The 24,113-nt window shown below is 49.0% G+C and overlaps 1 protein-coding gene across 1 annotated transcript; it reads left to right on the top strand.

Moving 5' to 3' along the window:
- AGPAT2 (1-acylglycerol-3-phosphate O-acyltransferase 2) lies at positions 1–20,129 on the top strand. The gene is made up of 6 exons (XM_056860709.1): positions 1–188; positions 13,871–14,004; positions 15,003–15,178; positions 18,461–18,556; positions 19,409–19,481; positions 19,963–20,129. Exons 1-6 carry the CDS (start codon positions 1–3, stop codon positions 20,127–20,129), a joined length of 834 nt encoding a protein of 277 aa, XP_056716687.1.
- The last annotated feature ends 3,984 nt before the right edge of the window (positions 20,130–24,113 follow it).

Below are 24,113 nucleotides of genomic sequence, written 5' to 3'. Positions count from 1 at the left end.
ATGGAGGCGGGCTGGCTGGCGTGGGGGCTGCCGGCGGCGCTGCTGCTGGCGCTGCTGGTGCAGCTGAGCCCCCGGCTGCGGTTCCGGGCCAAGGTGCTGTCGTACTGCGCGCTGTGCCTGCTGGCCTCCGCCCTCACGGCCCCCGTCTGCCTGCTCTGCAACGGCGGCCGCACCGTCGACAACATGAGGTCAGCGGCGCCGGCGGGGCGCTGGGCCGGGGGGGGGCCGCCTTCGCCTCGCCGCGCGGCTCCCCTCCCTTCCGGGTCGGGCGCCGGGGGGCGGCGGGAGTTTGGCGGCGCGTCTCGGGCGGAGGCCCCCAGACGGCGCGTCCGGAGGAGTCTCCCCGCCGCCGCCGCCTGGGCGGCTCGCTGGCGTCGGACGGGGCTCTCCTCGGCCGCACGTGGGCCGGCTGGGGCCTCTGGCTCAGAACGAGCGCCGGGCGGCCGTCCGTCCGTGCGTGCGGCCCGGGAGGCGAGAAGGCCGCCCCGACGGCCCCCCTCGGGCCGCCGCGCAGGGACGGCGCTCGGCGCTTTGCCCGCCGGCCGGCTTTCCCTGGGCCCCTCCCCCGCCGCGGGGGGCTTTTCGGGTTGAAATGGGCAGGGCTCTCCGTGCTCGGTTACATCGGCTGAATCCTGAGCTTCCGCTTAGATGCAGTAAGTCTCTGCCCGTTTTGTTGTGGAGTTATAAGGGGGAAAGCATGTCTTCATAACGACATGGGACAGAGGCTGGCTCTCAAAAAACCTGGGAAGCTGGGAATTAAGAAGCCACAACAGAGCTTTGTAGCATAATGATATGGCTGTTTAATATTATAATTTTTAAAAGTTCTCTAGTAGGGAGTGGGAGTAATGGTCACTGTGGGGTCTTGGGGCAGGGAAGACAGTAGAACCTGCGTGATCCACAAGAAAAAGAAGTTGGTTTTTATACCCTGCTTTTCTTTATTGTAAGGAGTCTCAAAGTGGTTTACAATTGCCTCCCCCCCCCAGGCATCTTGTGAGGCAGGTGGGGCTGAGAGAGTTCGGAGAGAACCGTTACTGGCCCAAGGTCACCCAGCAGGCCATGTGTAGGAGTGGGAAATTGAACCCAGTTCTCCAGGTTAGAATCCGCCATTCTCAACCACTACACCATGCTGGCTCTCAGTCTTTCACAGCCACATTAAAGCCACCCCAGAAAGATCTCAGGATATTTGGGGGGGGGGGGTTGGGAGGTTGGAAAGTGCAGAAGAGCACCACAATGCTGGGTGGAACCTGGGGGGGGGGGTCCATTTAGCAGCAAATCCAGACCAAGTGCCTGGTGGGCAGAAGCAACCCAAGTGTCGTCTTTTTACCCCAATTCTGGCAGCCTGAGCTCCCAAGAAATAGTGGCTCCTTTCATTTTAAACTTCAGGGAGGCAGATCCTTGAACAGCTACAGCAAAACTGAAGAAAAAGTGCAAACTGTTGTTTAGGTGGCCCAGATTTCTCTGTGTGTGGAATTTGGGTCCATGTTTTGTGAGTGTTTTGAAGATCATAACTAAAGGTGACAATGTTGCACAAATACGCACAGTGTTTCACCAGCCCTTCTTTGGTGTGTTTCTGAAAACTGTAGGTGAACTGCCTTCATTGTGTGCTGCCTGCAACAGTTTTCATGCAGATTTGTGGCTGTGGGATGCATGCACAGTCATGCACCATGTGGATTAGCTTCCAAATATATGCAGTTGTAGCAAACTGGATACTTATGTGATTTCTCCCTCCCATGGTTTTTGATGTGGCCATGGTTTTTCTCCTTAACAGAGATGGGAAAAGTAAAGGGACCCAAGGACAGTCAATTTCTTTGCTCCTTAAAAGCGCCAGCCAGTGCCGTTGAATCCTGACCTGTTCCATCATCCTGTGCCCAAACTCTGCTTTGAGCAGGAGATACTTGGGCACAGAGGGAGGGCCTTTGTTATGACAAATGCCTGTTGCTCTGTTTAATCCCCAAGGTGTGTTGCAAGCCTTACCCTCATCTTAAACACTGAAGGTGAGGTAGGTGCCTTGCTGAAAGAGCCTTTGTTCTGGGCCACCCAGGGAGGTTTGTAGCTGGCTGGGGATTTCTTCCCACTCTGACTCTTTCTCCCCTGCCTGGCTGCTGCCTTCTTCCTTTTGCAGTGGTTCCAACCCTGCTGGGGTCTGGCATAAGCAAAAAACTTTTCCTGGGTTGTTTGGACCGTGAAAAACCATGAAGTGATGGCTGAAACTGATTCCCCCCCAATAAATGTGTGGCTTCTCTTTTGCCCAGATACTGTGGCATCTGGCACAGACATCCTGGCACCCTGTTAGTGCCATCTCTGCCACTTCTCTCAACCTGCTTTTAAGTGTATGCTTATATTTATTTACTTTATTTATTCCCTGTTCTACTCCCCAACTGGCACCCCAAGGTGTTTTCATTGTTCTGTGCACCTCTATTTTATGCTCACAACAATGTTGATAGGTAAGGTTAGGCTACAAGTGCAAGACAGGCCTGGTCACACAGCAAGCTTCCATGGCAGAGTGGGGATTCGAACCTGGGTCTCCCAGATCATAGTCTCACACTAACCATTATGCCACTGGCATGCAGGTGTTGCAGCATGGCTGGCTTGTGCACCACCCAGAGTTGCATGCGTGATTTTTTTATGAGGGAAAGGAGGGGGTGGGGGTTATTTCACTTTGCATGAGCTTCTGTCTCCCTAAGGACAGTCCCTCACCCTGCTTGCTCTTTGTGGCCAGCCAGAGGCTGCTGGGCCATGGAGGAGCCTTCCCTGGTTTTCCTGCTTGTCATCAGGTAGTCACGAAAGCATTTCCTTGTGTGCTTTTTTGAGCTGTTGTTCATTAGCTGCTGTAAGGGTGCTGGAGAGCTTTTAGCCCCCCCCCCCCAAACAGGCTGCAGTTGGAGCTGAGCTGTTCAAAACAAAATGTGGTTTTGCATGAGCGGGGGGGGGGGAGCAGGGATGGCTAGTTGGTCTGACCCAGGAAGACAGCTGGCTGAAACAGCTGCTAATGAGCCCAAAGGATGTTGATGGCCCAGGCCAGCCCAGCAGATCTCAAAAGTTCGGCAGAGTTGGGACTTGGTTAGTCCTTGTTTGGGAGACCACCGACAAGTCCAGGGTCTCGATGTGGAAGCAGGCTGTGGCAAACCACCTCTGAACTTCTCTTGCCTTAAAAACCCAATGAGGCATTGCCATGAGTCGGCTGCGACTTGATAGCACTTTACACACACACACAACTTCCCCAAAAAATGGCACATGGGAGTCTCACGTTATTATCTCTTGGTCCTATGAAATGTTTTCTCTTTTGGAATGAGTGGAATACAATTTGTTTTGTTTTGTTAAGAGTTTTGCTTGCTCCAGATGCACAGTGGGAGGATTTTTATACAAGACGAGCTGCAGCATTAGATGATCATTTTTGTGTACACTGCAGACAGATTTTCAAAGTTCTATTCATTGTTTAAATGTTACTTATTCTGTCCACAGTTAATATGCTATAACTTGCATGACCATGAAGAGCTCAGTTTTTTTCAGTGTTATAATGTTTAAATGAGGAGGTCAGGAAGGCTCCCATGCTTACGCTTTCTGTGGAATGACGGAAGCCATTTTTATAAAGGGGCTGTGATAGAACGGGCTGGTCCCAGAGAGCGCATGCTATCAAGGGGGTCTGATTCTGGCTTCCTGCGTGGCTTCTGGCCTGCCTTCACTTTGACTGTCTAAAAGTGCAATCCTAAGGGGAGTTACTCCAGTCTAAGCCCATTCATTTCTGTGGGCTTAGACTGGAGTAATTCTGCGTAGGATTGCACTAAGACTGGTCTTCTAGTTTTGTATTCCTGGCCCCATGGCATTTCTGAGTGGCTGTCTGATGATGCCGGATGGCATGGTTTTAGGTTTTGTACGCTGCCTTGAGATGCAGTCAGAAAGGTGGGTGATAAAAGGGTAAGAAACTAAATAAATTTACATTGATACGCAGACATGCTGCTGTTCCTATTATGACCATACAAGACTGTATCCATTCAAATATCTTTGCCACTTTCTTTTTCTTTACTACAAAATCACTTTACTGTTTCTGTTTTCAACTTCTACCTTCCTTTCAGACGGCCCACCGTGAGACACGCCTGCTAAAGTAGCTGATGGTGAAGCAGTTTGCTGTGTTGCCTTGAGTCATTTTTGCCTGTATAAAACAGAGGCATTTTGACTTCCACAAATATGCCCAAACAGTACAACCTGAATTAAAATGATTCTTTGTATGTTGGTAAAGCAGGCAAAATAAGTTTAGGCTTGATATAAGGAAGTAAGTGTTGGTATATTTCAGCCCCCCCCCCCAAATTACGTTTTTCTGGTCAGGAGGAGAAAGGGAGAAAAAGTTTCCCCCCCTTCCATGACTTCATTTTTCACCTCTTGTAAGCAGCACTTCTTGAAGCGCCAAGCTGGGGTGAGGTATGAGGAGTGTGGCTAGATCAGGGCCATCTTCTTTGCTCCCAGGGAAAGGTTCGCTCTTCTGCAGAGTGACTCCAGTGAGGAGGTGGTGCGACGTGGTTTCTGCCCCTTCTTGATCCAGGGACTCTTTGTGTCCAAAGGTTGCACCAAAGGCAGGAGAAGGAAGCCGGGGGGGCTGGTGGCAAGAGACCACCTCTGCTCTCCCCACCCTTTCCTTCTAAGAGGATTTTGGGAGCTGCTTGCTAAAACTTTGTTCCATTGGAGACAATCTTGCCATGTTTTTTTGTACTTGAGAGCTTCTTGGGCATGAAGTGCCATTTCCCAGGTAGCTGAGCAAGGGAATGTGGGGTTTCTGCAGTGGGTGGGGCTGAAGAAGCACAGCTGCTCAGTCCTATCTTACCCAACCCTAGGGGGGGGGGGCAAATGCCAGAGAAGCAAATGGCTTTGCTGTGTAAGTCAAGGTGGGCTCGAAGGTTTCTGCATTCTGGAAGGGAAAGTAACTGCGTGCCCTTAGCAAGTCTTGGCTGGCTGGTTTGTCCTCCTGTCCTTGGCTTTTTGACTGAGAGGGAGACCTTTGCCACCAATGAGAGGTTGAGTGAGTTTGCCACAGCCTCAAAACTGAGGGGATCAGGGCTTGGATGGCTCCTTCCAGTCTCTGCTTGCCATGAACAAGCACGGCTGGGGAGTGAAGGGGAGTGAAGGATCGCGACACACAGGTTTTGCTGTTTTGGCTCACCCAGGATTGGCGAGCTGAAGAAGGGGCACCTTTCCCTCTCCTCTCCCACCCTTTGTGGCTGGCTTTTGAAATGACTTGCCCTGGTTTGCTCTTTCTGGAAGGGAGCCTTGGAAGTTACAAACTCCTCTTTGGTTCTCTTCATGCCATGTGCCCCAGAGCTGGCTGGGGTGGGGGTGGGGGGGGCAGATGCAGTGCTGGCAGCGAGGCCTTTCCTTCCACTGGCCGAGGCGGGGGAGGGGAAGAGGAATGCCTGTGATTAGTGAGCCACGGGAGAGGAGAGGCAGAAAATGTGTGCAAAAGTTGCCTGTCTGGTTTCTTGCTGTCTGGGGCAACCAGGCAGGTTGTGACATCTTTGTGACTTTTTAAATAAATAAATTCCTTCCTCTTTCTACATTTCCCTGAGCTCCATTTTCTCCTCACAACATCCCTGTGCGGGAGATTTGACTGAGAGTGTGTGTCATGGGCCCATGAACTCTCAGTGAACTTCAAGGTCACTTGGTGACCTTGCAAGGCCTTTTAAAATTTTGATCCCTTGTTTATGCTCCCTTAACTTTTAAATGCTCGAGACAACCACCGTTAAAAACAGTAGAATTGCATCCATGTATAAAATCATGGGCAAACAGACAATTGCCCCCATTCTTCTCATGCTTGATGAGGGAGGGGAGGCAGAGAGAGAGAGAGAATGGGGTGGCAGAGGTGGCAGGCAGACCTCCAAAATCTCGGCATGCCCTGAATGTGATAGCTCTGAATCCAAAGAGTCAGTGTTGTCGGGGCTGAGAGGATGGATGACGTGTCCTGCCTCTGGGAGTTGGCATCTCACACCCTGCCAGGGTAAAAAAGGATCTCCAGTTGGTTGGAGCGCCTGAAGGATCCCGGCCTGTCCGTTGTGCCACCTGGCTTCTTTCCAACTGCTCCACCCTCTTGGGCTGTGCTTGCATCTCTTACATCACCTGAGCATTGTGAAATGGACCTTGCCCTCTCTCTGGCGAGACCTGGGTGTGGGGTGGGTGGGAAGCAGGCCAGTTCTGCTCTCTCTGTAGGCTCCTTTGCAGTAATGTGTAACCAGCCCTCACTGAGCCCTGGCCTCTCTGGGCGATCTAGCTTTGGAAGTGAAGGCGTCTCACTATTCTAGCCAGGTCAGAGCGAGGGCATGTTGAGGTGTCATTCTTAAGGGACCGTCTTCTCCATTACACTGCCTCTCTGGAGAGGGTTCCCACTGAGCTCCGTGGTCGTTCTTGAGGGAGTCAGGTGGTCCCAATGTGCTACTGCAGGTCCTAGCAGGAGACCAGCACGGAGGGAAATTTTTATGCTTCAGCCAATGAGATTTCACCTCTTCTGTGCCATTTCCAGCTTCCCTTTTAACTGAGCTGGAGCCTTGGCTCCCCCGATTTCCAATGCCAAAGGGTGCTCGGTATGGTTGCCTGGTTGTGATTCTTTGCCGTGACCAACACTCTCTTCTAAGCACTGTCTTGGGGCACTTTTGGGTGGTCCTGATTTTAAGAGCGGGGAGTAGTCTTCTAGACAATATTGGTGGGAGCAGATGAGGACTTGAGAATGAGAGCAGAACTGGGAGAGATGGCCAAGTGAGGTGAGGAGGAAGCAAGGTACAGTCCCTAATATGCCAATGTTGGAAGCCTCCAAGCCAAAGAGCTTGGTGTCAAATTTTAATTTTATTGTATTTATGTTATTTATAGTCTCACTGAGGCTTGAGACAGATTATGTGGGGTAATTCAATACAATCAATGGGATAGGATATCCAGTACCGTATATACTCGAGTATAAGCCGAGTTTTTCAGCCCAAAAAAAGGGCTGAAAAAGCCGGCCTCGGCTTATACGCGGGTCAATACGGTAGGGGAGGAGGGAGGAGGCAACTTACCACCGCCGCCATCGCCGCCGCTGCTGGGCCCATGCGGCTTCACCTGGCCAGGAGCGCCCTGTGAGGGCCTCCTGCGGCCGCTCCAAGGCCGTGCGGCCGCCGCCGCCAGGCACGCCTGGCTCCCCCCGCCCTGGAAGCCTCCTGCGGGGGGCCCACCGCCGCCACCACCGCCTTCACCGGGAGCCCGTCAGGTAAGCCTGCGGGGGGGGGAGGGGTTATAAGCCGACCCTCGGCTTATACGCGGGTGCCTAATTTTTCCCCATTTTTGGGGAGAAATTAGGCACCTCGGCTTATACGCGGGTCGGCTTATACATGGGTATATACGGTAAGTAATGTAATAAGATTAGGGTTGCAGAAATCTGAAATGAAGCAAAAAAATCTGAGATAAAGCTGAAACAAAGCATAGGTATTAACGTGATATGTTACCTAATGCAGAAATTACATAGTATAATACGTACAGCAACAGATTACGTTACAGTATAGCTGTATTACCTGTGTGAAAAAGCCCTCTTGATTAATTCAGTTTGCATACTTTGTGAAAAGCCAGGAGATTGGGGGCCTTCCTGACTTCATCAGGCAGGCCAGTTTTTAAGATGGGGCCACAACAGAGAAGGCACATAGTATGGGCAGTTGTTGACTTGGACCATTTGCATGTTGGCACCAGCAGAAGGTCCTGTTCAGGTGAGCAAAGCTGTTGTAGAGGAGCCACGTCATTTTTCTGTAAAGATGGTTTTTAGATTAGTGGATGGATAACCACTTCTTTGAGTGGTCAAGGGCTCTGAGTTAGTGATTGATTTATGGTGGACAACAAGGGTTCGTTGATGTGGTCCATACATGACAATTTTGATATAGTGGGCATTTCAGAACCTTGCACAAACAGGGACAGTGAGGGGAATGCTGTTCTCTATTGGCAGGACAGGGAGGGACTTTCACACCCCTACATAGTATGGGGAATACTGTAGTATGAATTATCTTGATCTTGGTTGCCGGCAACACATCCTTGCACTTCAGAATCTTTTCTAGCTCCTTCATGGCTGCCCGTCCCAGTCTCAATCTCCTGATTTCTTGGTTGCAGTCTCCCTTTTGGTTGATAATAAGAGTGAAGGAATAGAAAATCTTTAACAATTTTCATTTCTGCATCATCAACCTTAAAGTTGTGTAATTCCCCAAGTAGTCAATACTTTTGTGTTCTTGATGTTCAGCTATAATCCTACTTTGGTACTTACTGCTTTAACCTTCATCGGTAGTTGTTTCAAGTCTTCATTGTCTTCAGCCAGTAATATGGTGTTATCTGCATATCTCAAATTGTTAATGTTCCTTCACCGGTTTTCAGTCCACCATCTAAATCGAATCCATTTTTCCTTATGATATGTTCTGCACAGAGATCAAACAGATAGGGAGATAAAATACATGTTCCAACCTGCTTGTATTCTCCCCAGTAGAGTCCTAATGTAAGGTCTGAGTTCACCTGTTGAATCCCAATCACCAAATGTCCAGACAGGGTATTCTAAGAAGCTGGTTTATTTGGAAAGCATAAGGTGAGTAGCAGGAACTTACAGGGGAAGGTACGAGGACTCTACTGGGGGGAATACAAGCAGGTTGGAACATATACAGAAAACCAAAGGCACAGTTGGTTACCAGGCCGAGCCTGGTTCCCATGGTAGATTACAGTTATCACGCAAACTGAGAGTAAGCAGTCATAACAAACTTCTGCGAAACAGAACCTTGAAGGCCAGCTGCGCTCCCAGGCCTGGAGCTCACATTGTCACCTTTCCCAACTGGAAATCATTCTATTTCTCTGTATTCTTTCCTAACAGTAGCCCCTTGTCCAGAGTACAGGTTGCATATCAAAACAATCAGATGTTGTGGCATACCCATTTCTTTTAAAACCAGCCATAACTTTTCATGATCCACACAGTCAAAAGCTTTGCTGCAAACTATGAAACACAAGCTGATTTCTTCTGAAATTCTTTCATATGTTCCAATAACCAACATAAATTTTGCAATATTTTGCAATATCTTCCTTTTCTGAATCCAGCTTGAACATCTGGCATTTCTTGTTCCATATACGGTAACAGTCTTTCTTGTAAGATTTTGAGCGTCACTTTACTCACATGAGAAATTAATGTGGTGGTGGTTCCAGGGTGGTTCCATAAACAGCTTTCGAAAGATTTGAGGAATAAAAAAGACTCATTTAGGAAGTGGAAGGAGGGCCTCATAACCAAAGATGAATATAAACAAATAACCAGTGCTTGTAGGGAGAGTGTTAGAAAAGCCAAAGTTCAGTATACTAGAACTTTACTAGAGAGATACTAAACACAATAAAAAAGGATTCTTTTGTTATGTTCAGAGTAAGAAAAAACAAGGACATGGTAGGCCCATTGCAGGGATAGGAAAGTGAAATTGTTACAGGTGATGAAGAGAGGGCAGAACGCCTCAATTCCTACTTTTACTCAGTCTTCTCTTGAGAGGGAAACAGTGCTCAGCATGGCAAAAACAGAACACATGATGAGGGAAGGGAGTCGCAGCCTAGGATTGGCATTGGGGTAGTGCACAAATACCTAGTTTCTTTAAATGAAACTAAGCCCTCAGGGCCAGCTGAATTGCATCCAAGGGTACTCAAAGAACTTGCAGATGTAACTTCTGAGTTTCTGTCCATTATTTTTGAGAATGCATGGAGAACAGGCGAGGTGCCAGAAGATAGGAGGTGGGCAAATGTTGTCCCCATCTTCAAGAAGCGGAAAAAGGAGGATCTGGGTAACTCATCAGCTTGACATCTATACTGGGAAAGGTTTTAGAACAAATCATCTATCAGTCAGTCCTGGAGCATTTAGAAAGGATAGCTGTGATTACTAACAGTCAGTACAGGTTTCTCAAGAACAAGTCCTGTCAGACAAATCTTATCTCCTTTTTTGAGAAAGTTACTACCTTGCTGGATTAGGGGAATGCTGCGGACATAGTTTATCTTGATTTCAGTAAGGCTTTTGATAAGGTTCCACATAATAGTCTTGTTGACAAGTTACTAAAATGTGATTTGGATCCTATTACAGTTTGGTGGGTCTGTAACTGGTTGACAGATCGTACCCAAAGAGTGCTTGTTAATGGTTCCTCATCCACATGGAGAGAAGTGACTGGTGGAGTGCTTCAGGGATCTGTCCTGGGCCCTGTGTTGTTCAACATCTTTATTAATGATTTGGATGAAGGAATAGAGGGGATGCTTATTAAATTTGCAGACAATACTAAATTGGGAGGGGTAGAAAATATGGTAGAAGACAGAGCTAGGATACAGGATGATCTTGACAGGCTGGAGTACTGGGATAAAACTAATAAAATGAATTTCAATGGAGATAATTGTAAAGTTCTTCATTTTGGTAGGGAAAATCAAATGCATAATTATAGGATGGGGGAGACTTGTCTTGATAGTAGTATGTGTGAAAAGGATCTTGGGGTCTTAGTAGACCATACACTGAACATGAGTCAGCAGCGTGATGCAGTAGCTAAAAAGGCAAATGCAATTCTGGGCTGTATCAACAGAAGTATAGTGTCCAGATCACATGAAGTAATGGTATAGCTTTACTCTGCTCTAGTTAGACCTCACCTAGAGTACTGTGTTAAGTTTTGGGCACCACAATTTAAGAAGGATGTAAACAAGCTGGAACGTGTCCAGAGGAGGGCATCAAAGATGGTGAGGGGTCTGGAGACCAAGTCCTATGAGGAAAGGTTGAAGGAGCTGGGTATGTTTAGCCTGAAGAGAAGAAGACTGAGAGGGGATATGATCACCATCTTCAAGTACTTGAAGGGCTGTCATGTAGATGATGGTGCCGAGTTGTTTTCTGTTGCCCCAGAAAGTCGGACCAGAACCAGCAGATTGAAATTAAATCAAAAGAGTTTTTGGCTAAACATTAGGAAGAACTCTGACAGTTAGAGCGGTTCCTCACTAGCACAGTCTTCCTCGGGAGGTGGTGGGCTCTCCTTTGGAGGTTTTTCAGCAGAGGCTAGATGGCCATCTGACAGCAATTCTGATTCTGTGAACTTAGGCAGATCATGAGAGGGAGGGCAGGAAGAGTTGCTCCAGTGCTTGGGTCTCGTTGGCCTTTCTTACATGCCCAGGGAAATGCCAATTGCCACGGGGTCAGGAAGGAACTTTCTTCCAGGCCAGATTGGCCAGGGATCCTGGAGGGCTTTTTGTCATCTTCTGGGTATGGAGTAGGGTTCACTGGGGGTCTGGGGGGGTCAGTAGTTGTGAATTTCCTGCATTGTGCAGGGGGTTGGACTAGATTACCCTAATGGTCCCTTCCAACTTTATGATTCTATACTTCTAGGTATGTCACCAAAGATCCCTCTGTAAGTTTAGCAGTTCATGGGGTAAAAGGGTTGATCCTTTTTCTTTTTTTTCCACCTGGAATTGGGGGTGAGTAGTGTAGTGGCCAGATTTGTGGATGATATCAGATTATTCAGGATGGTGAAAACCAAAGTGGTTTTGAAGAGCTACAGGAGCATATCTCAAAATTAGATGAATGGGCAACAATGTGGTGAATGAAATTCATTGTAGGCAAATATAAGGTGATGCACATTGGAATCCTAACTTTAAATATATGTTCATCGTCTGACCTCGTCAAGACTGAGAGATTGAAAGAATCTTGGGGTTGTAGTGGATAGCTGGATGAAAATGTTGAGTCAGTGTACAACAGCAAGGGAAAAGGTGAATTCTGGTGAATTCACTCTTCTTTACTTAAGGGTAGATGTACTCACATTCTAGCGGTATCTGAAGAAGTGAGCTGTGACTCACGAAAGCTCATAATCTGCCAGAAATTTTGTTAGTATTTAAGGTGCTGCTGGCCTCTTGCTCTTTTCCATTCTGGGGCTTATTAGAAAAGTTATTGAAAATCATTTGGGCAGTATTGTCTATGTATAGAGGTATGCCTATGTATAGAGTATGGTGCAGCCTCATTTGGAAAACTGTATGTAGTTCTAGTCACTGCATTGCAAAAAAGACATGGCTGAGTTGGAAAAATTGCAGAAGGCAACCAAGCTATGTAAAAACAACTTTCCTATGAGGGGAGGCTAAGAGTTGGAGCGGGGGCGCTATTCAGTTTAGAGAAAGGATGACTAAAGGGGTACATGACAGAGGTTTATAAACATGTATGGGCTGAAAAAGTGGACAGGGAACTTTTCTCCCCTAGTACTAGAAATTCAGGACTCCCAATTAAATTTATGGGCAATTAACTGAAGACGCACAGAAGATGTAGTGATGGTCACAAGCATAGATGGCTTTAAAAGGGGGTTAGTCAGATTCATGGAGGAGAGGTTCACCAATGGCTGCTAGCCATGATCTATAAGAGGCAGCAAACCTCTGAATCCCAGTGCCAGGAGGCAACCAGGGAAGGCCTTTTGGCCTCTGTGGTTTGCCTTTCTGGCTCTTCAAGGTAGCTGGTGGCCACTGTATGAAACAGAATGCTGAACTAGATGGACCCTCACTGCTTTGGCCACTGCTAGCCTGCTCAGGGGCTAGCCTGATTGGGATTTCTTGCCCAGAGGGATGGCAGTGAAGAGGTGTGCCATGGTGCCATTCTGACTTTGCTTTGGGACTTAAAGGAGTTGGTTCCTTGCAGCTGAGTGTCACCTTTCTGCCAACACACCCGAGGCATGCTACTCTACAAGGAATGGCCAAATTTCTTTCATTTAATGGTGTGAGACAAAAGAAAGAAGAGATGGGGGACAAACACAAGTTTCAAAACAGTGACATGACGGGCCAGGAGGGGAGGCTGAGCAGCAGTGTGCCCATCATGAGCTTGAATCCACTGGAGGTGCTTCAGAAAGGTGCTTCTGTGCTTGGGGGTGGAAGCTTGGGCAGCCCCACGGCTTTGTGGTGGACGTGTGCTTCGTATGCCCCAGTCGGCCCTTGGAGCCGCCCATTCACATTCCTTTGGGAAGGGCATCTGGGAAAAGTCTGTGCCTAAAACTTGCTGCCAAACTAGACAGATTGCTACACTGGCTTGGTATGAGGCAACTGTAGATTAAGGATTTGAGGCACGTGATACTCTGGTGCCCTAGAGATGGGACAGAACACGAAACGTTCCTTGGGACCATTTATCATGACTCTTAAGGAAGCCAGATTGGGTTAAATTAATGTTTCTGTTGCTGGACAGAGATAAATTGGTTACACTTAGAGTGGCAAGATTTATTGCCTCAGCTATGAAGACAAAAATTTTAAAAGTTCATAATGGTTCCCTATTAGGTTAATTGGTTATTGTCTCACTCTGGGTCATCGGTATGGGTATTTGATTTAGGGACTGACATTTGATTTAGGCTGTCAAATGTTTCTAAATACTAACATCTTGTTATTGCTATTAAATGCAATTATAATTATGGGTTATTTAAAACTGAAATTTTTTCTTGGTTGTATGTGTGGGGATTATTTTATTGTATTTATTGCTATGGCTTGTGCGCTAATGCGCTAAATTAATGAACAATGGTACGAGGCAACTAAAATAAAAACATTTGTCTAGGTGAACCCTCTGACTGACTCCTGTTGCCGAAAAGCTGCGTGCACGCTGTTCAGTTGGGAGGTGCCAGACTCCGTTTTCAGAGACAGCCCAGACCCCTTTGTGCTTTCCAGAGAGTTCTCTCTAGTCCTTATTTCAGAACTGACTTGTGATTCTTATTTTTCCCACTGAAATGTAATTGCAGTGCAAATGTTCTCCACGTGGTCAGTCCAAGTAGCACTTCAGGCCTTCTGTCCCATTATATTTCCCTCCCTTCTTTCTCTGGTCATCTTAATTTCCTTCCTGTTTCTCTCCGAGTAGACTGGTGTGTTTGATCTGACTTTGTCCTGTCCACAGGATCATCAAGAATGTTGTCAGGAGCTTCAAATACTTCTACGGCCTGCGGTTTGAGGTGAAGGGCCTGGAGCACTTCCAGATGGAGGGCCCGTGTGTCATTGTTTCCAACCACCAGAGTGTCTTGGATATGATGGGTGAGAAGTTCCAGAGTGATCGCAGAGACCTTTGCCAGGAGGACCCGAGCATGCCAGACCGGGTTTCTCAGCGGGCCACCTGCTCTTCCTTGGCTATTGCCTTCTCTCTTTTCTGGGCTGGGGAGGGCGTGGGGTCTGGAGTTTTATTTCATTCGTTTAAATATTTCTACCTTATGTGCTTGCCACTTACGGTTTTCAGAGTGGTTAACATTTATGCAAATATTAGGAAAATCAGTAAAACCATTAAAAATGTTAAACTTAAGACCAGTAGAATCCTGAACCATTAAAAAGTAAGACAAAAATTTTGTCAAAAAGCAGCACAAAATGCAGTAAAAGCAGGTAACATTGGTAAAGTGACTTCTTAAAACCAGTTGGCTTTGTGATCCTCCCTCGGCAAAAGGAAAACTTGTGGCAGAAAAGGGAGACGAGAGATGCTTGCATCCAACCACAAACAAGCCCTGTTTCTCTGAACACAAAGAGGTTGTGACTTAGAAGGCAGAGGGGGCTGGGGAGGGCTCTCCATAACCGGGCTCCTTGTCTCTGGTACTTGCCCAGCTTCCGGTAATGGTGGCAGGCAGAGCAGGGCCTGCAAAGATGGTTGAACTGCCAGGCACAGGGTTGCCAACGCCAGGTTGGGAAATTCCTGGAGATTTGGGGGTGGAGTTTGGGGAAGGGAGAGACTTCAGCAGGGTATAACGTCAAAGAGTCTACCCTCCAAAGCAGCCATTTTCTCCAGGGGAACTGATCCCACACTGCAGCGGGCCTAGAGTTGATAGGCAGTTCTCTGAAGACAGGCAACAGGCAGTGAGTTGACTCCCTTGGTTGGCTCAGAGCGAGTGACCCCCCCCCCCAAGGATTTCCTGGCTGAAGCCCTAGTTTCAGCCAGGGTCTTTCCAATCCTGCAGTCTGCTCTGCTGGGCAGTGAGATGAAGAGGGTCAGCTTTCCTGGCTACCTGTCCTGCAGATCTAACTTGACTTGCTGTCCCCCTCTCTTGTAGGTTTGATGGAGATCCTGCCAGACCGCTGCGTCCAGATTGGCAAGCGAGAGCTGCTGTACTTTGGCTCTGTGGGCCTCATCATGTACCTGGGTGGGGTCATCTTCATCAACCGGAAGAGCACCAGCAACGCCAAGTCTGTGATGTCCGGAGTTGGCCAAGCCATGACCAAGGACAATGTGAGTGAGATGTGTTGGAAGGAGGGGAGACTTACAGTGTGTGTGTGTGTGTGTTATTTCGCTAGTGCCTGGATTCTTGGCTCGCAGACTCCTTCAGTAGGACCCTCTTAATTTTCCCAGAACTCTCTCAGCCCACGATGAGGCAAGCCATGGCAAACCACCTCTGAATGTCCCTTGCCTTGAAAACCTTACGAGGTTGCCATTGACGGCACTTTCAGCTGCCACCAAGTGATGTGAGCCCTTGTGTCCCCTGAAGGCGAGTCACCTCTTGACTGAGGCTTTCTCTTGGTGAGAGCACAGGCAGCGCTTTGCGTGCTCCACTGAAAGAGAGAACATCCCAAATCCTGAAGCAAGGAAGTCTAGGGTATCTCTGCCCTCCCCCAAGTAAATCCCAGGAAGTGCAGCCTTGGTACTGATCATTCTTCTCCTCAATCTCATCCAAAAATACTTTGGAGAAGGACTGAAGGCAGGTTAGGCCTGTCGTGCAGAAATAAACCCAATGAAGGTGGCGCACTGCGTGGCATTTTTGTTCACGCATCAGTGATTTGTGCTGACCTTGAGATGCGCTTAAAAGTTTTCCCAGTTCCAGGCTATGACTTGGCTGTGTGCGTCATTGGATTCCTGTCCCACCTTTCTTTGAATTCAAGCTTTTTAAGAATGGATTTTAAAACAAGGCTTCAATTTTTTAAAAAAGTTTAATGTTTTTGAAATGCCTCTTTAAATAGAAGTGGAGACTTTGAAGATTTTTTTTATGACAGTCTCTTGTTGTATTTGTGGTTTTCCGCCATTGGAAACAGCTCCTTTGAACACCTCAAATACGTTACTGTCAAAACCATTGGTCTGTAGCTTTTATTTTCTTTTATCTGTGTCATAATATTGGTTCGGTATTTTTTAACCTCCAGGAAGCAGGGTGGAGGGAGAAAACATTGTACAGCAGTTGTTGGTGGGGGGTGTTTTTAAAAAATGTTCTGCCTTTTGTAGGAGTGTCTGGGGAGGGGGCAACAAGATTCCTCATGTTCCTTGTGGCCCCACCAAGCTGCTCCCTTGCTCAGCCAAGCTGATGGAGCAGAATCACAAGGGATCTCTCTCCCAGTGGGCCCCTCTCCTTGCCTGGCTGGGTGGGCACTGCGGGGTGTCACAAGTGGTGTAGGCTTGACGGAAGGCTACGCTGGCTGACTGGCTGCCCGTCCACCCTTTTTCCTCTAAAAGGCTTGGGACAAATGAAGGCTGTCAGCCAGTTAAGCAATTTTTAGTAGAGTGTTTTGCCTTTAACCAATTACATTTAAATGACAGGGCATGTTGCAAGACATTCAGTTCCACAGCTGCCTTTTTGACAACTTGCCATTTATTAGATGCAGCCTATTAGGAGGAGAGGAAAGGACACCTTTAATACGTTCTCTCTCACTTCCTGCTGCACTAACACACCAGACCAATGTAGTTCTAAGATGAGAGGCACAATGTGGTTAATCACTCCCAGCCCCACCAACTTGCAGCCTTAGATCGATGCCTTTTACAGGCATAGTGAGGCATTTGCATGGCCTCTTGTATGGCTCCAGGAGGGGACTGGTGTCAGGAGCCCCTCCAGTTGTGGACACTGTCTTAGCAGGGGTGGCCTCTACCCCCCCACCCCAGCATCTCTGTGCACAAGCAACTGCTTACAGTGCCATGAGAGCAGGGCTACCATCTGGAGTGAGCTGGGACACACACACCCCCTTTCAGTGTCACTCCTCCTTCTCTTCCCTCCTTCCATTGGGAGCTGACCTGCTGGAAGGCTCCAGTTTCCCAGGGGGTCCCTCCCTCCTGTTTTCTCTAAACCTCCCTGGTGTTTTCTCTGAAGCTGAAGCAAAGAGCTTTATAGCATATCCTTCCCAGGTGGTAAATGCATCCCTCTAATTTGACAGTATCCTATTCTCTCTTTCCTTATAATAGTTGCCAAAGCCTGCTGAGGGCTGCAATGGAATCTTCAGGGGACAGGAATGGAGGAGAGGGAGAATGGGAAAGGGGCTTGTTCTGAATTTACATAAATATTTATGAGCACCAGAATCAGTTTTTAAAAAATAAAATAAAACTGCCTTCTCCCACTGTTCTGGTGTTATTTTAAAAATATGTCTTTATTTTTCTTAAGTGCTATGAAGTTGAAATAGGGGGAAGGGGAGAAAATTAGAGACGGAGTTTTATTTTTGGAAGAAGGCGGGGGTGGGGGGAATCAGCACTTATATTTGAAAATCCTGCCTAAATCTCTGCCCACCAGCAACCTGAATTAAGTATGTGAAGAGGCAGGGGACTGCACTTATTCAGCGGTGAGGGATAAACACTCTGTGCATGCACAGAATTATTTTTCTTCTGGGGCTCAGCCCTAGTGTTGAACACAAACTTCTAGGCTAAGCGTAGGCTAGGTCTTGGCGCACATTGAGTGAATAATTCCAGAGGGGTACAGCTGTATGAGGAGTTTTATGCCACTGTAAGACCAGGTGAATCATTATAGTTTAAGCGCCTGCGTCATCAGGTGCATTAAGTGAATTTTCTGTAGGCAGATCTGGATGTAAAGGAGGAAAACAGTGCACCGTGGAACTGAAATACCATAAAATATTTTGTGACCTTTCTATGCAACTACTCGAAGTGCAAATGGCCCGTTCTTATCAGCTGCAGTGTCTGCTTAAGCTCTGGCTATTACAATTATTATGCTAAAATAAATCTGTTAGTCTTTGAGGTGCCAGAAAACCCTCTAAGTTTATAAGGAAGGAGAACAATTGTAACATCCATTAAATTGTATTCTGCCCTGGAGTTATGATCCCTTGCAGTGAATTATTTAGTAGGATCTGTTTGATGTTACGGAGATAAAAAGAGAAGGAAACGATATACCTGGAAGCTGTGGGTTATTTTCCATGGGCCCCTCGTGTGTTGTGCTGTGCAGTGTAGCCCAGCTGTGTCTTGCTTGGAGTGGCACACTGCCGTGAGCTGGCCCTATGTGGGGGACCTAAGCAAGTAAAACCCCAGAGGCCCCCGGACACCTTGGGGACCATGAGCTGGGGCAAGTTATGTGAGCTTCTTTCAGATGATGTCCAGGTAGTGAATGTGGGGGGGGGGGGAGGGACAGTGGGGGGGGCTCTCCATTGAGAGGCGTTCGGCAGCCCTGCCAGAGCCTACGTGGTGAACGGATTTTTCATGTGCTGTCTGCAGGCATAGTTCTGGTTTCTCAAAAAGGCAGCTGCGGAACTGCATGTGCTGCAACATGCCATGTTATTTAAATGTGATGTGGGCTCTTCCCTTCTCCATGGGCAGGTGAAAGTTTGGATCTATCCAGAAGGCACAAGAAACGGGAATGGGGATCTCTTGCCATTCAAGAAGGGAGCGTTCCATCTGGCCATTCAGACACAGGTAACTGGGATGGTCCTTGCAAGCCTGTCTAGTCCAACCCCCTGCTCAATGCTGGAAATTCAGAGCTAGACCTTCCCTACTGATGGCCTCTGCTTGATGATGTCCAGCGGGGGAGGGTGGAAGAATCTTTGAAGAGAGCAATCTGTAATATTCAGGCTCCCTGTCCATCCCTAACCAAATAGGCAGGCCAAGGAGTGGATATACCCAAGGAGATGACTAGATGCAGACGGCATCTGGACTTGGCTGGCATCTCAAGCTACAGCCCTGGCTCTGTGCTGGCAATAAATTGGGATGGTCACATTTCTTTGGAGGAGAGATCACGGCGTGCGTGTGGGTGTCTTTCTGCAAGTGATCTCCAGTGCACAGGACCGCCGTTTATTCCACACACCTCCCCCCCCCCCCAATTTGGTGTCTGGAGAGAGCTTGCCTCTAAATATGGCATTTTGCTTTGGCTACTAGCAGATGACAGACAGATTTGCCAAGGAAGAAAGGCCGTTGTACTGCCTTGAAGCAGAGGCGACTGCATCACTTTGGGGGCAGTCAGGACCATCAGTGAAATATGCTTAGTGTGGATGACTCGCTTTTGTCATCTCTAATTCTGCTACTAGACAATGTAGTTGTAATTCAAGTGTTATTAGAAATGTTTCTACCTCATAAGTTTACAAACTTCTCATGTTCCTTACTTCTGTCTGCCGATTGTGCCTTGCTTAGAGAAAAATCGAGAGAGCCCCAGAAGCGTTAGGCCTCCCTTGTGGAGGATGGCAACCGCCTCTGGCCCTGGTGAGCTTCCCCCACAGCGTGGCAGCCGTTGCGGCCCTGCTTTCTAACCTCCTTCCCCGGTCTTATTTCAAGGTTCCAGTCATTCCTGTGGTGTATTCCTCCTTTACAACATTTTACAACCCGGAGAAGAATCTGTTTACGTCAGGTACGGTCAATGGATTGAAAGCGGTTTCTTATGCTTCTGTCACTTGTGAGGCCTTTCCTCTCTGAAGCCACGGCCGAGGGGTTAGAGTCCCGGGTTTGAATCCCCGCTCTGCCAGGGCTGCTGGCTGGTCACTCTCAGCTTAAGTTACCTCACATGGTGGTTATGAGGATAAAATGGGGGGAGGGGGAAACCATGTGTAGACCACTTTGGATCCCCATTGGGGAGAAAGGCAGAGAATAGATGTCTGAATAAAATGGTGTGGATGGGGCCGCGGGCAGCTGACGCTCCAGTGGCCGTGATCGCCCCCACCCAAACCGAGCCGTGTGCAAAGTCCTTTCGGTGAGCCTTTTCGGTTAGCAAAGGGCAGGTGATTCCACCGTGAGCTCGCAGGTCTGCCCCCTCAGCGTTCACCTGGGCCCCCTCCCCACGTGCCGCAGATGGGAGCCGCTGTCGAGTTCCGGGTCTCTCCTTCTGTTACCAGGCACAGTCCAGGTGGAAGTCCTGCCGCCCATCCCCACCGAAGGCCTGACAGCCACGGACGTCACGGACCTCGGCGACAGGTGCTTCACCACCATGAGGGAGACCTTCTTCAGGCTGTCAGGAACAGCCAGCAGAGTCAATGGATCCACACCCAGCCTTGCCCAGTAGTCGCCTTTGGCGAAGCAGGGCTTGCACACGCCCAACCAAAGGACTGCTGCCTGCTGCCAGAAATGTCGGTGGCTCCCTTGCTTGGGGTCCTGGGCATCTTTGAAAAGTCCAGGGCGGGGGTCGCTGTGGAGGTTGTGCCGCCTGCCGCCGTCTGTTCCCCCCTCACACCAGCAAGCTCCGAGGAAGAGATCTGTCTCCCTGTTTACTGGAGCGCTCCCCAGAATTCGGTACTTCCCAGCTGCTCAGACTGATGGAACCCCGAGAGGCCCTTTCTCCCTCCCTCCCCTCTCCCTCCCTCTCCCTCCCCCCCCAAGTTTGTGTGTGGGGACCTGGGATGTGCAGGTGTATGTGCAGACCTGGGATTTATAGGGACCCTCTTATCCTTTCAAGGGTTGGAGAACACTGAGCGGTTGTAATCTTTGCCTTTTCTGAGACCGCGAGAGGAATTTGGGCAGGCCTTTGGCAGTTTGGAGAGCTTCTCCCACAACAGTTCAAATAGTTTTGGGCAGCGGCTTGGTTTTGCGTTGAGGAGGGAGCGGGGGTGCAGGGGGCTCCAAAGCAGCCCACACTGTGTTGGAAGCCGGGAGTGGTCATCTCTCGCGTTCACGCGTGTGCTTGATGATAGGCAGGGGAGGAGGGCACCCTTCCTTGCTGCTGAAAGTAGAAGTGCGTGGGGGCCGTGGAGGATTGAGGGAAAGGGCAGCAAGATGCTGTTTCCAGGCTCACAAATGGCAACTTGTGACGGTCCCCTTCTGGATTTGGTTGTGCTGCTCCAAAATGGGAGAAGGGGGGGGAGACACGGGGGGGGGGGAGAGAGCTTGTAAAGGATTCCACTTTGCCCTTTTTGGGGAAGCCCCAGGTCTCTTTGGCTGACCAAGAACATGCCACAAACTTCACAACGGTGGTGGTGGTGGGTAATATGGCACTTGCACAAAGCACTGCCATTGGTAGCCAGAAGACGTGCTCTATGAAAAGAGGGCAGAGCTCGCCAAGGGCAGGGAAGCTTTCTTAAGATCCGCTCCCTGCCATCCAATGTCAGTTTGAAAGCCCTGCTGTTGCTCAGAGGCCAAGTGGCTCTCTCAAAAGGGAAGGAAAGAAGTGTTCAGGTTGGTGAAGTGAAACCAAGGGCCAGCTCTCTCCAAAACCATCGTCACAAATTAATGGTTTCTGCTACTTTGGCATAAATGTGTAAGAAAAGTCATTAAAATTGGAACCTCGTGAACTCCACTCCGTGTTTGTGGCCTAGAGCTGTCTACCCCCTTAGATTTTGGGGCACTCACAAGGATATGGGAATTGCCTTCTGGCTGCACAGGCAGTGCGACCCCGGTTGCCTCATGTTTTCTGTACACAAGGCTCTGGCTTTTAGTTCAAGTAGGCAAAATGGGTTTGCTTTAGGTAGCTTTCCCCCCCCCCCAATTGTTGGGGAGTTCAATTCTGTAATTATTCCTTGAGTAACCCCGTTGGATATAGTGGGATTATCTTTTTGAAAGACATTGATTTTAGGGCTACGGCCCAAGGGCACAATCCCATAGGAAGTCCCCCGTTGAAACACAAAGCTCTTGTCCAGTTTCCATTCATTGCAATGGGCTTGTGCTGGAGAGAGCAATACGTAGGGTTCCCCTTCGTGCCCCTTCGTCTTTTGTCAAACACCCATTTTGCAACATAAAAACACATTACTGTAATGATGGGGTATGGTGAAACAGTTTGGTAGTGTGACTTAACTGTGGACGTTCCCTTGTTTTTTAATGTTTCTAAGATGGGGGGGAGTGCTTGGGGTCTCCCCCTTTCTTCTGCTTGTCAAAGGGCTCTCTAAATATGCAGTCATAATTTCCAGCAAACCGGGATTCTTTGAGTCTGGCCATTCTTACCCTGGAAATGGTTGCTGTGTTTCCAGAGGTACGTCTGAGCCCCTTGGGGTTTCCCACTGCCAAAGCAGAAGGAGGAAGTGCTGGACCACATGTTGGTCTGTGTACCTGGCACGTGCACGGGCTTCCCTCCCCCTTGACAAGGGTAGCCCTGAGCCTGTGCCGGGCCAGTAAAGAGGGCGGCAGGTGTGATCAAGCGTTCCAACTGTGTCCACAGCGGGCAGGCCAAGGTTAACTGTAGGCTTTAAGCCCAGGGGAAGTGCTGGCTGGCCTGGCTCCCTTTGAACACCTCTTGGGGTTCTCAGGAAACCCACCACTTTGCCAAAAGTCCTGAGCAAAGCCCCGTCGCTGTATTTCGCCTGCTAACACAAGGGGATTGATGCACTGCAAGAGAACCATCTGCTGGTGTCTTTGCTGAGATTGAGGATGGAAACCCTGACGAAGGGCTTGTGGCATTTGAAGGTGCTTAGGCATTTTTAGAGCCATGGAAGCCTGCCAGTCTGGGAAGGGTCCTGGAAGGCCTGCCCTCCAATTTGTGCCCAACCGGGGAAGAAGTGTCACCTTCCTCCCCTGAAGGAGAGCCGGCAATCCTTGTACCCCCAGACCAGTAGGGGGTTTAAAAGGCCGCCATCTGCCCTGGCTCTGCCTGCTCATCCCCTGGCTGCTTCTGGGCAGCAGGGTTTGTGGTGCCGTTTTGATTTCAGGGGGCAGCTGGGCAAAGGAAGAGGGATCCTCCTGAGAAGCAAAGCCATTTCAGCCACAGTAAGGAAGGGCTGGTCGTCTGCACTGCCCCTCGGACCGGGACTTGTGTGCAAGCATTCCTCTGCACACCTTTCTGGAGAGGGTGCCGACGACACACCCATATTCCCCATTACAGGAGTGTTTGGCTTAGCAACCCAGCAAGTGCTTGAAGTGCCCTGTCAGTTTTGTGCTGCAATTTGTTTTGCTTGGGAAGGGCTTTGTGTAAATGTATTGCTATAATAAAGGAGACGAGGCCCGGAGCTGCTGCCGGCAGCAGGCCCCGAAAGGAGCAGCCCTTGGCCCTCGCCAGAGGGAGGCTGACCCAGGTATTCAAGGCTCTGCCCTTAGCAAGGAGGGGCGGTGGGTGAGGCTGGCAGCCAGAGCTCAGGTCTTAGCCAATCAGCGAGGATTTCAATACTTGCTTCATGTGGGGGCTCAGAAGAAAGCAGCTGGGGCAGGGACTTGTGCCCCCACCGCACTGCTGGCGCCTCTTTCCCAAGGGCTGTGCCCTTTTCACTTCCATGGGACCAAATGTTACTCAGGTTTAAGCTGCATTGGTGTCTGGGGCTGGGGCACCATGCACTCTCCGAGAAGTTTCCTGGGTGCTGCTCTGCCCTTTTTGGCACGAAAGAGCAGCTCCAGGCAGCCAGAGCCACGATAGGACTGGGCCTTTGCACATGCCTGATGCCGTCCCTGCTGGGGCATGGAAGCAAGGAGGCAGAGTCCAAAACTCAGTTTCCTTTGAGCGAATGGAGCAGGGGGTGTAAAACCCTCTGTGCAAGAATTCGTCTGAACTACTCTGGTGTAATACGAGGTCTCTGAAGGCACCTTGGGTGGGTGGGGGGAATCCTCTGGGTTGCTCACCCAACCCACCCAAATCAATTGCTGCCTGCTGTTGTTTAGAAAAAGAATGTGTGTGGAGCAAAATGGGGCAGGGTATTTTTATTGAATAAAGCAAATTATTTAAGCAGAGCCATCTGATCCTGTGTGTTATTTCCATGAGTTTTGGAGGCTCAGCCTCCTGCAAAAAACCTCTTTCCCTCTGCTGTAGAAGTTGGGCCTCCTGCTTTGACCTGACTGAACTGGTCATGCTGATCAGTGTTGGTCACCTTAAGCCCAGGAGCCAGCGGGTCCCACATTTTTTGAGTCATGGAGCACTTTTCAGGAGAGAAATTCGTCACGGAGCACAAGTTTTCACCTAGTGCCTATATAGGGCTGATATTATGGGCGACAAGGCAGCAAACAGTGAACGCTGACGAGCCCTTTATCGTTACTGCTTCACAGCACACCGCAGGAGCGAAATAATTTCTACTCGATCCTTACCTACACACAGTTCATGGCCGCAAAAATTCACAATTTTGAGATCTTGCCACATTTA

Source organism: Euleptes europaea, chromosome 14 (assembly GCF_029931775.1).
Source record: "Euleptes europaea isolate rEulEur1 chromosome 14, rEulEur1.hap1, whole genome shotgun sequence".
Classification (NCBI taxonomy): Eukaryota; Metazoa; Chordata; class Lepidosauria; order Squamata; family Sphaerodactylidae; genus Euleptes; species Euleptes europaea.
Note: the sequence above shows the minus strand (reverse complement) of the source record. Positions and strands in the feature narration are given on the sequence as shown.